The sequence below is a fragment of the Humulus lupulus genome, chromosome 8, assembly GCF_963169125.1.
Source record: "Humulus lupulus chromosome 8, drHumLupu1.1, whole genome shotgun sequence".
NCBI lineage: Eukaryota > Viridiplantae > Streptophyta > Magnoliopsida > Rosales > Cannabaceae > Humulus > Humulus lupulus.
Genome location: NC_084800.1, coordinates 19,630,594 through 19,643,396, shown reverse-complemented (window position 1 = coordinate 19,643,396; position 12,803 = coordinate 19,630,594). Strand labels below are relative to the sequence as shown.

The following is a 12,803-nucleotide window of genomic DNA, read 5'->3' as shown; positions in this document are numbered from 1 at the left end:
TTTAGTTTTATTTAAGTTTACTTTTTAATATAATTTAGTTTTAGTTATAAATGTGAAAATTAGATTTTAATTTTTCAATTATTTTTGTAAATCTGGTTTTACTTTTTCTAATATATAAAATATGGTTTAATTTAATAATTTTATTTTTTTAATATTTAATTCATTAATTTTTAATAATATAATAGATTTTTAAATTTTTAAATTATTTTTAATTTAAAATTACACGACACATCAGCAAGTAAAGAGCTACGTCAATATTCTGTTAGCCACAAGTGTTAAAAGTTAACGGAAGTCCTTCTTTACATTACTGTGAATATTTCGGGAGGAATTTTTAACGGCCTGAAAAAATTAGGGGGTACGATACGATAGTGGTAATAGCTCGGGGGGTAAAAATCCTAAATAGCCTTTAAAATTATCCCAGTCATTAATAAGCTTGCCATATCATGCCAAATTACTTTCTTTAAATCCTTGTCACCAATTAATTAACAAAATTTTAATTATAAATCATAATTTTTTAAAACAATTTAAAATACAGGTTTTGATTAAAAATCATTGAAGTTTATTTTGTTTCCTTTCCTTCTTTCTCTTCAGTGATAACTCTCAATCAATTTTCTCGAACCCTTTGTTCTTCTTGTTCTCCATATTTGATGCACTTAATGTCTCTATGATATTCACAACTGGTGAATGGTTGTAGGCCAAATAATTCAAAAGAATAAATAGCATTTTTGCTCCACAAACTATGACCACTATATGATTGTGCCCCCGAATTATTCGCGATGTTAAAAACTCCCCCCAAACTATACACACGTTACTGAAATATGGGACTTCAGTTAGATTTCGTCCTAAGTGGCTAACAGATTGATGATGTGGTATTTTGTCTGTTCATGTGGCAATGTCATGTGTAGAATAATTAGCAATTTTACCTTTCGAACTTTGACCACTATCAAATTGTGCCTTTTTTATGAAAAAAATCTAATTTTTTTCTTAAAAATATTAATTAAATCCATAAAAAATTAAAAAAACATAATTAATGACAAATAACTCTTTTTTAATTTTTCCTTTTATTTTATTTTACAATGTAAAATAAATCTATTTTAGAATGAAAACTTAAAATAAATATTAAAATAAAGAAAAAAAATTAATTATAGAGGAGGACGAAGGACAAAGGGCTTAAACAAATGAAAAAAAATTAATTTAAAAGAAGGACGAATGGAAGAAAACTTTGTTTTATGATTTATTTTTAATTTAAGATATATGTATTTTATATTGTAAAATAAAAGAAAAAGTAAAAAAAAAAGTTATTTGTTATTAATTAAGATTTTAATTTTTGAATATTTGAAATTTTATTTAATTAATTTGAAATTTTTAGTAATGTTTATTTCTTAATCTTTTAAAATGATTTTTTTTAATTTTTAAGGATTTAATTATTACTATTAAGAAATTTTTTTAAAATTAGTTTTAATAAAAATGACATAATTTGGTAGTGGTCAAAGTTTGAGGGGCAAAATTGTTAATTATTTTACACATGGCACTGCCACATTAACCAACAAAATATGCCACATCATCACTCTGTTACCTACCTAGAATGAAATCTAAGAAAATTGTATAATTTAAGAGGAATTTTTAACACAGCCAATCATTCAGACACAATTATATAGTGTGAATAGCTAGGGGCAAAAAATACTATTTATTCAATTCAAAATCTCATGAATTCATTGCAACACCATAAGAGGAAGACATGCTGCGGGAAACAAGTGAAGAAGCATTTGTTATTTAAAATATCAACAAGTAATATACACAGTCACGCAAAATCATATGCCTGGAAATATAACCATAAACCCATGAATAAGACCAACAAATCTATATACCCAGTCGAACAACAAATCGAAGCAATATACCCAGCTGTACAAAATTATATACCCAGAAATAATGGCCCAGTCGCACCTACGATTTCAGCCTAGAATTTCGACGACGTCAATGGACTATCGGAGCTCTTCATGACTTCACCTGCAAAAAATAAAGCAAGAAGAAGAGCAACTAAATGGGAGAATACGAAAAAAAGCAAGTTCACCGTGACTTCAGTGCCCAGATCTGGTACAACCCCGACCTTCTCCCTTGCTCCGGCTCCGGCATGTCCTCAACACTTCTCCCCTTACTCCATTAGGTCCTCGACAACAACCCCAATCTTTTACACAGTTTAAGTTTTATTTTTATAATTTTATTTAGTGTAAGTTTAAATCAAATTAGATTTGAAGTATAGAAAGTTTTATATAATTTTGTTTTAAGATTTATGTTTGTTTTAAAATTAGTATATTTTTAAATTTATAATTTTTTATATCTTTTCAGTTTTATTTATTATTTTTTGAAGAAAAAAATCTACAAGACACCATATGATTTGGCAAAGTTTTATTGGCACGAAAGTGGCAAATTTTTAATGACACGGGTCAATGAAAACCCGACATGCAGTAGTTTAAGTGACAAATAACGGTGAGATACCTATTAAGAAATAGTGACAGAATGTATTTTTTTCGTAAAAAAAGACTTAGCTACTAAAATCTTAATTTGGAAAAACTTAATTATTTTTGCCGTAAATTACTTTATATATATATATATATCTATATTTTGTGCAGTGTACCGATTATTGTGTAGATTGGAAGATATATTTCCAGCATTGGAAGCGTGTCGTGCATTTGCAATTCTAAGTAAACTATGCCCCACTTTACCCCATGCCACAAAGGTTGTTAATTGCAGTGTTCGCGGTGTCAAAGATTCAGCTATTGTCTTCAACTCTATCCCAACTTATTAACTACTACTGTTGTTATTATTAACATTCCCCTCTAGTGTTGGGGAAAGCATAAACTAGTGTATAATATTAAGTTGTAGAAAGTTATTCTAGCAACAAATAAATCATGTTTGGACTGGCAAAATGTTGCCACTTACTAAAACATCATTGTGTTGGAACATTCTATCTTTGTCCACAAAAAGAGTAAAATATTCAGCAATGCGTATTTTTCTTTTACCAATTGGAAAGTGGTGAGACTAAGGCTCTTCCTCCATCCACTAAGTACGATACCACAGTTGTATCTACTAACTCCACAATGGTCGATTTCCAGCAACAACAAAAAAACTACGATGGTCGATAAAGACTGTACGAACGAGCTCTATCAAATTGGAACCTCCTCCTGAAACTATCCACAACCATATTCTCTCCATGCACATATAGATGCCTTTATGCAGTAGTAACCATAATAATAAAAATTGCAGAAGGACAAAAAAAAATATCCCTCTCTCCACACAAGCAATCGAATACTCCAGGCCTCAGGGACCTTTGCTTTGTCGTGTTTAAAAGGACATGATACACCCTCGCGACCTAATAATATTGGGTTCAAGCATTCACACCCAAGCCCATACGTATGAGAAGACCCGGGGAATATATAATCATATAACATCATACAAATTACAAATTAGTGTTGGCGGTGTGGATGGTGCGAATTTTTGCTAATTTATTAGATTTCACAGAACAATTTTCCTACACTGCACTACAAAAATACAGTACAATATATGCAGTTTATACCTATGGTGTTTATGCTATAAATAGCAGAAACACCTAATGGTATAAATTAGTTATAATTAATAAAGATTAATAATAAATCTTAACTAAAAAGTGTTCAACAAAACAATAAAAATACACAAACTAATAACCTTTTAACAAAATAATAAAAATACAAACTAATAACATAGAGAAAATGTGATATAAAAGTAAACCTTTGATTAAAGATGAATATTTTTTTGTTGAAGTAAAATATGTTTTAGTATCCCACGAAACATAATACTTTTTCTAGATATTGTGTATACATACTAGATAAATATATATGCATTAAGTTGAAATATGGTAAAATATACAATTTGATACAATGCAGAGTGGTTTAAACCGCATTTATAAAATTCAAAATCGCAAACCACACAACATCGCATGATTTAACAAAAATGCAATCCACAACTGCACCGCAAAAGGTTCCAAACCACAAATTTTAGTATAACATGGGCAATTTGATAAACACCGCTATACAAACATTGTTCGCTATGTTTTGCTATTATATAGTTTTGAGCTATGTATGCGTGGCAGAGTGGTATTTGTATTGCCTTTGAACTGTAATTATTAGGCTAACAATTATTAAGATTTGATTTAGAAAAGAAAAAAAAAAGTAACTAAATATGTTTGCATTTTGTGCAGCGTACAAAATATTTTCAGCATTGGAAGCGTCTCATGCATTAGCGATTCCAAGTAAACTATGCCCCACTTTACCCCATGCCCCCAAAGATCGTTAACTGCAGTGGTCGTGGTGACAAAGACGCAGCTATATATTGTATTCAACTCTATCCCAACTTAACTATTATTGTTAAGAGAGTAAAAGCATTGTAATATAAGTAAAATAAACCAAATGAAAAACAAATTGAATGCATTAGAAACACATGTAAGAGTCCACAGTCGGGTTTGTTCTTGAAAAAAGTACACTGAAAAAACTAAATTTAGGTTTACATCATCTGGAGTCCTTGCTAGAAATTAAACTAATAAAAATGAGGATCTTCTAGGATGACTACAGTAGCATCTATCAATCCCAAATGCCAATGGTCGATGAAGATCGTACGAACGAGCTCTCTCATTAGAACCTGCTCCAGAAACTATCACCATATCTTCTACATGCACAAAGATGCCTTATGAACTAGTAACCATAATATAAAAATTGCAAAAGCACAAAAAAAATAAGAACTCCCTCTCTCAACACAATCAATTGAATACTTCAGGCCTCAGGAGCCCTTTGCTTTACCATGTTTCAAAGGATCCTTCAAAATAAAATATTAAAAAGAATAAAAGAAACTGCTATAAAAGAACTAAGATTGTTTTTAATATCCCTGTTGCTTGCGTTTTCTGTCAGCAAAAGATTGGGAAAATTGCTGGTTTGCACAATACGGCATTGAAAAAAATCTGACCTTTGCTGCAAGATAATGTGAATGGTACAAATCCAACTATACATGTACAAGATTCTGGCATGATGCCATGGTACTGCAAGCTCCAACACTACTGTAAAAACAAGTTAAGCGCGTACCATAAACATGAAGAAACTCAATAAGTTACAGGAAGACAATCAAGTTGACCTAACTACACTAAGTCCTCATTCGTTTTCTTTGACTACCCTCTTCAATAGCTCCCTGCAAGATGACATGTAATCAAGTTAAAACCAATGTGCATTTACTTTATGCACAGCTTGGAGCAGCCATTAAAATATGCAGCGTGTAAATCAGCTAATTTTCATATAGACGAGCACTTCACTTAAAGATCACATCAGCTAATATGACTAATTACAACTACCCATATATTTTTTCCAACTAGAGAACACTAGCACCCGAAAAGAAGTATAGCCCTGTTATCAGTATGTTCCACATTCAATTGTTGCCCTACCTGATACCATTTGGACTAACATAAGAGCATAAGAAAACTAAATAAGAGGCAAAATATATGCATCAATCTAAACATATGCTTATTTCACTTCCAACCTAGAAAGATCTTTTTTCCAAAACAGATACACAATATAGTTATTTCCAATTGACGCAGTAAAAAAATTGACTCTTCACCAGCAGAGCCAACGATTTTATTTTCTAATGTTTCCCTTCCATGACACTATAATAAAATGAAAGACAAAGAATAGTGGCAGACGAGCAATAACAGGGGGAATGAAAAGAACCAATAACTGTATAAAAATGAAAGCGAAAGAAAAGAATTAATAAAAAGCAGAAGTAATACCCCTTCATCTTGTCCAAAACTTTCAGGGGGAATGATACTCGACTCCGATCTGCATTTAGCATGCACTATAGGACCTAAGTGAGATCTATCAATGCCTGCTGTTGACACATCTAGTGCATTTAAATAGACAGCGCCTTTGTACATCCATTCCTCAGTTTCGTCACTGTAGAACTCTTCAAAAGGTTCTCCACATAGGGCACAAGTATTCTGATCCTCGTCAGCAGGAACTGCCATTTCTTCGTCACTCTTCTTTTCCACTACAGTCTCAGCAGGCAAAAACCCAGGAACTGCATCTGTGCCCAGTGCCTCTGCACCACTAAGCCACATACTTGCACTTACAAACCACTTACGAGAAGGCTTCTGCTTGCGGTTCTTAGACATACGATTCTTGGTCACATGCCAATCCATATGACTACGGTGTTCTTCTTGGCTCTTAAATCGGAGGCCACAGGTTGTGCATTGTCTTTGCAGATCAGTATAGAGAGCATTTATTGCAGATTCATGACGCACCTTAAGAAGGTCCACATTAAACTCAAGTCCCACAGGTTCCTAAAATATTAAACAAAATAGTTAAGACATAGGCCCAAAATGCAGATATAAATCAACTTGTTCAAACTTTATGTGGCACGGGGAAATCGCTCGGATACCTGTACAGGAGTAGGTTTTGTCAATGAGATTAATCCTTGTGCCATTAGAGAACCAATCAAACCAGAGAATGCACTCCCTGGTGGTTGGCCAGAGACAGCCGGACCAGCATTGTGAGAAGGCAGAATTGCTTGCAATGAAGTAGGAGGGGGTCCGGATGGCAAAGGTGGTAGGCCTCCACCCTGTAATTGCAAAGAGCCATTCACAATATTGTTGGATGGTAAGTTCAATTGTCCAAGAGGTACAGGGTTTGGCAGATTAGTACTGGCAGCAGCAGCATATCCTCGTGAATTGTATCCGCGATCCAAGTTTGGATTCACCAAATGAGGTGGCAAAGGAGCACCCATAGAGTTAAGGAAACTATCACGGCCATTCTGTGTTGGAAGAAGTTGTGGTTGTAAGGGATTCTGCATCTGGTTTTGCTGGTTTGCATGAGCAATAGAAACATTCTGGTAAGATAACTGTGGCAGCTTTGTTAAACCCAGCTCCTTGTTGTCAAAACCATAAGAAGTCTTATTTAGGCGTTGATTGTTGAGAGTATTGCTTGAATTAGTAAAATCATACGGAACCTTCTGGTTTCGCAATGGCAAAACGGGATGCATTGGCACATTCGGATTATGCATATGTACTGAAGGCCTTGGCACCAGTGATGATGCAGCAACTGATCGAGATTCGCCATTAAAGGAGTCTATAGTAGAAGAACCCATTCTTGAAACTACAGTTGAGGGCCCATGAAGTTGTGTATTGGCATCTGGGAGCTTGTCGATGAAGAGGGACTTGTTATCTCCACTTGAAAGTATGGGCATTTGGAAGTTCCGGCCTCTACCTCTGGAATGGTGTTGCGAAGTCTGAGAGAGGTGAGCCATATTCCAGTGTTCTTGAGGATAACGAGGAACTAGACTGTGATTTGTCTCATCTTGGAATCGAGATATTTTACCCGGCAACCCACGACCAAACTGCATAATGACAAACAAATTTCTAACTTAGCACAAAGCTCAAATTTAGTTTTATGACCAATTCAACAGGAACTTCTCCAAACACATATATAAACTGAGAAAATAAAAAAACCGTACACATATCAGTGTAGGTACTTATTGTAGCAATTAACTGATGTTTTAATAGGGGCTAAGTAGCATAAATAAAGAAGTGTTGTCATAATCTCAAAACCATAAAGAAAACAAAACAAAATCTACTTGGCGGGGAGATCAAATTTGGATTTAATATACTATTTATTTGTCCATGTTCTAAAGAAAGAAAGAGAAGTAGGCCCCAGCAAAGCCAGACTTCAAAAATAAATTATTGAGGGCTTCCTTAACAACTTTCATGTTGTTTTAATCTTCAAGGTGAAATGGATGACGGAGATTATCTCAAACAAATTTTTAGGAAGACATCTCTAAACAATATATAAAGCATCTCTCAACAGTAAAGCAACAATAGAAAATGGTGAAGAAATCACATCTACATTGCAAATGAATTGAATCTGCATAAATACATATATAGAAAATTATGTAGACGTATATAACAAATCAAGATGACCAACAAACGTAAAGAGTGAGAATTATTCATGATTACTAGGATGCAGTAAAAAAGAAAAGAGACCTAAATCAACCTACATAACTAAGTTAAAAACACTTGCACACGAAAATGATTAGAAACTCATATTGACTTTATTAGATGCGTGTAAAAAATATTCTAAACAAGTGAAGGAAGCATACACCAACGGAAGGGACTGCATCTTCCAGAGCAACAGAGGAATCATCTGCTGCAGGTAGCTGCGCCTGAATTGACCAACTGTTCCGGGTATCAGACTCCACATTGGTAGTTCTTGGTGCTAAAAAATTTGGCCTTGCTTTAAAGCTTCTCAAAGATGGCAAGAATTCTCCAGTCCTACCACGATCTGCTGCTAAAGTTGGACTCATATCTTCCCAGTCAAACTCTTCTTCTTCAGTATGTTGCCACGACATTGAAGAAGCCCTATGGTCCAAACCATTTGCTTCAATACGCTCAACCTGCAAAGGCCTATCACTTAAAGTTGTTTTTCTGTTGTCACTTCCATATGCATCAATTAAAGCCCTTGGTCCTTGATGCTCGCGTCCATTACTGACTTTGTATGCTGCAGAATTTTCAAGCTGATTCTGATTATGATACTGTTTTCTCTGCCATTTACCAAGTTCATCATCTCTACCAATTGCTCTGCCAAGTAAAAAAATCAAAACAAGGTTAGAAGAAATCAACAATTCAATAATAATTTATCAAAAAGAAAAAAGCAAACAGATTACAACCAGAATCAAATTCTACATACCCTATGCCAGGTTTTTGAGCATATATGTTCAGAGCTGAAGTCATGCCTGCCTGCTGAATGTGCTGCAAAATATTGTAAACAGATTACATATTTAATGTTGCAGCTAACGTAATTTATCAAGTAACTGATATACAACTAGTAAGACATAAAATTAACGATAAACTCCATTGTTCCTACATTTCATACAGGACCCACAACACTTACGGACATCACTAATATGAATTCCTAAAGTAGAAGGCTAATTGACTCCTTCAGCCTGATGTTTGTCCCATCCATAAACTGACATGACCACTTGACAAATTATAATAGTTCAGCCATGTATGTTCAGTGTGGATTGCATATTGAAAGATGAGTTTCAAATTTTTAATAATGATCATATATATGTAAAGACAGAAGGGAGTCATGACCGATACACCCACGCATGACAATGATTTACTCTTTCCGTTAAAGATAGAAGGTGTAAGGACGCGTCACAAAAGTTTTCTCATGATTTTATATTTAGGTCTCAATTTTAATCTCTACTATCAGAAACAAGGAATATAATAGTTTGGAGCTTGGACAAAAAAAAATATACTCCAACTTTGATAACAAATAATAAAGGTATGATAATGCTACAAGTTTCAATAATTGTGATTGTAAACACAAATCTTACAAATAAATGAGACAAAAAAAACATTTCCATAAACCACATTCAGACTTAATATAATAAATAGATTATCAGCCAAATCCCTAATATTTTGAGGGGCATTAAAATAGATAATCCACTGAAAAAGCTTACACTTTCTGCAGCTGAATGTTCCATCTGACGCAAATACTTTGGATTTACATGTATGCCATGAGTTGGTCGAGGAGATTCTGAAGCTCTCAGCGGAGGCATTCTTGATGATTGTTGGTTTACAGATGGAGAAAATTGCAGTTGTTCCTCAATCTTGTTTAGAACAGAAGATGGAAATACTGATGACCAAGTGCCAAAGAGGTGACGCATGGCAGCATGCTGAGAAGGGTGAACTTGTCGGTATGCCTCACAGAAGACCTAAGCAAGAGCTAAAAGCACAAGTTACTAGAGATTCTAGAGATAACTTATATGCATATTTTTAGATCCTCTGAGAAAATAGTGACAACAGTTTGTCAATCTTCTTAGATTACCTCAGGTAGACGGGAAGAGAAATACTTGATATATTCACGACCTATATTCTTAACTATACTGTCCAAAAGATATAATGAAGGCAGTTTTTGCTCAACAGGAACCTGAAAAGGCACAATAATGAAGCAGTGAACAATATATTGTAATAAACACTGCATACCTAAGTCAAGACATTAAGCATAATATATTATAAGAACTACATTTATTTCTTGACAAAATAAGATCTGAGAGTCTAGATGTAAAAAGGTGTAATTTCTCCATTGGATGTAGGTAAAAAATCACTAGTGTCTTAGGATGTCATCTCATTTTATAGTTATCATTGAATCAAAAAAAAAAATCCTAAAAATCATATGCCAAAAAAAGCAAGCTAAAAGAATCATCTGTAATGTAAGGGCTGTCACAGCCAACCAAATGTAGCGCAAGCAAGTATTGAAATCTATAAACCTTCTTCATAACAACACACATGATAAAGACTATTTTGGGGTGGAAGGAAGTAGTATAAACAGCGACATGACTTTTTAAGGCAGTTCAGCTGCTACCTTTAATAACACAAAAGGCCATCTGCAAAACTATTACAAGCTTTCTTCCAGATATTCATTCTCAAAATTAAGCATCAAAGAGCTTTCCCTTGGAATACTGATTTTTCTAGCTACACCCATTACTTAGATTCTTATACAAAATGTACGTCGATTGAAGAATCTTTTCGAACACACTAACAACCAAAGTTAAAACTTACCCGTTGCAGGAAATAACACTAACTATTTGAATGATTAAAATAAGGTTTATAAGTCTAATAAAAACGTGAAATTTACAATTTTTTTGAAATAAATTAATGAGCGGCATAGTTTCATAATTTAAAATCCATCAAGCATATAATTTAAGTTACTCCAAACAGACGGAACAAAAGATAAATTTGGGAGCACACATCGATTATACGTTCATCACAATTAGGTTTACACGTCCAAGAGAAACTCAAAAACAATAAATCCCAAATGAAATACAAACCAAGCCAACTCCCCGTAATTACACAAAGCAGAAAAAACAAAACCCGCAGAGACCAAAAACAGACCTCAAGAATACGAGCACATATTGCATCAGCGATGCCCTTGCTGTGCTCTTTTTGATCGCCGGCGACGATAGTAAGATCCGTAATGATGGGCTTGGAATTGAATGATAGTTCCGATAAGACCAACTCATAAAGCTGCACAATTTCCTCCGTTCTTGGCAACGAAACCTCGTCCTCCGCCGAAACCCTCAAGTCGTCGTCCCGTTGCTTTAACAGCGCTTTAAACTTGTCGACAACGGAAGGCGGAGACTTCTGAGCAAGCTCATTGGGCATTGCCTTGGCACCGGAACAGAAACCGTTGATGCTAATCAGTGCCCGCGGCTGCTCGGGCGGGAAAGCAATCACACTAGGGTTTGCTTCGCTCAGTACGAGCTTTTCCGCGTCCATAAAATGGAGAAAAACAAAATAATCAGAATACAAACCGAGTATAAACGATTAGGGTTAGGGTTAGGGTTTGGGTTTTGCCTCGACAAAAAAGGGCGAAAATTGAATTACAACATTTTCTCACCATAGAAACAAAATTACGAGCGAGAATCGTATTGGTATCGATGTTCTAGGGATTAAATTCGTGATTCGAGAGATGAACAAATTGAGAAGGCCTACACTTATTATTTTTTCCTTTGTTATGTCCCGATGATGATCAACAGTCCAGATTCGAAGGGATTAAAACTTTACTTTTTTTAAGGCCAATAAGTAAAATCTTAAAGTAAATACTATACAAAACGGTGTTATAAAAAGTTTTAAAACGTAAGTCGGTTGGGGTGGGTGTACAAACAATCAGTCCCTGATAATTTAATGCGATTATCACTTTTTCCCTTTAACAAAGAGTTGGGAATTTTTTTTTAAGAAAAAAGGAATTATATAGTATTGAGAGAAGACGAGTGCCAAGTATTATCTGGTAATTTCATAACACAATAGGAAAAAAAAACTTCTAAATATATACTGTGTTTTTTTAAAATGACTAATTTTATTTATAATTTTTATTCTCTAGTAACTGAAAAAATTAGTGTTGTAATTTAGTTAGAGTGGCATAATTGTAATAAAATTATAATCCTAATTATTAAGAACAAATTAGTATTGCTTAGAGGGTTTATACCTTTTTAGACCCTGTGTTTTTTCCCATTATCTGTTTGGATACTGTGTTTTGATAAATTACTTTTTGGACCCTATGTTTTGTAAAATTATTAAAATAGAACCCTAAACTCAATTTTGATGAAGAAAAAATTGAATATAAGAGCATCTCCAACCTTGACACCTTATTTGGTGTCACACCAACATCAAATTTGGTGTCAAAAACTATTTTCACTCCAATCACAACACTAAAAACTACAGAAAAAAAATTATTATTTATTATTATATTATTTTTTAAAATAAATTGAATATTATTTTTATTATTATATTAATTTATCAAAATCATCACAATTATTATATCTAATTAATATTTTAAATAAAACTACTCATTAATTACATGGCAATAATATTATTGTTGACGCGGTTCTTCGCCAACAGGTAATTAAGAGAATAAGAGAAAGGGATTAGTGCCAAATGTAGAACCGAAACAGATATATGATCTAAGAGGATGAAGGAGGTGACTCAAGACACGTTTTTTAAGTGGTTCGAATGTTAAAATCCTTCTACTCCACTAGTCAATATTATTGATATATACTGAGTATTTGATTACAGAGTATTTCTTACAAGAGATTTTTTTTTTCAACCCCTATCAACTCCCAGGGTCTCCATATTTATAGGAGAAGGCACCTGGAAGTTGGTAAGAAGGTCATCCCGTGACCTTCTTAGCTGTCGTATCAATTCTGTGACATTCATGATTAATTCCTAAACCTGA

The 12,803-nt window shown here is 33.9% G+C and overlaps 1 protein-coding gene and 1 long non-coding RNA gene across 4 annotated transcripts; one reads left to right on the top strand and one right to left on the bottom strand.

Annotated features, from left to right (window-relative positions):
- The first annotated feature begins 1,691 nt into the window (after positions 1 to 1,691).
- Positions 1,692 to 3,023, top strand: LOC133793542 (uncharacterized). The gene is made up of 2 exons (XR_009874868.1): positions 1,692 to 2,164; positions 2,631 to 3,023. It is a non-coding gene; the product is annotated as an uncharacterized LOC133793542 (long non-coding RNA).
- Positions 3,024 to 4,976: 1,953 nt separating this feature from the next.
- LOC133795460 (polyadenylation and cleavage factor homolog 4) lies at positions 4,977 to 11,656 on the bottom strand. Of its 3 annotated transcripts, XM_062232911.1 has the most exons (9): positions 11,469 to 11,655; positions 10,964 to 11,332; positions 9,897 to 9,998; positions 9,529 to 9,783; positions 8,751 to 8,812; positions 8,164 to 8,641; positions 6,451 to 7,404; positions 5,804 to 6,352; positions 4,977 to 5,211 (listed from the first exon to the last, which is right to left on the bottom strand). In XM_062232911.1, the coding sequence occupies exons 1-9, from the start codon at positions 11,469 to 11,471 to the stop codon at positions 5,167 to 5,169; spliced, it is 2,817 nt and encodes a 938-aa protein (XP_062088895.1). In that variant the 5' UTR covers positions 11,472 to 11,655; the 3' UTR covers positions 4,977 to 5,166. The 3 variants fall into 3 exon arrangements, with proteins under 3 accessions (XP_062088895.1, XP_062088894.1, XP_062088896.1); XM_062232910.1 differs by having other exon boundaries at positions 10,964 to 11,656; XM_062232912.1 differs by lacking the exons at positions 10,964 to 11,332; positions 11,469 to 11,655 and having other exon boundaries at positions 9,529 to 9,794.
- Between the last annotated feature and the right edge of the window lie 1,147 nt (positions 11,657 to 12,803).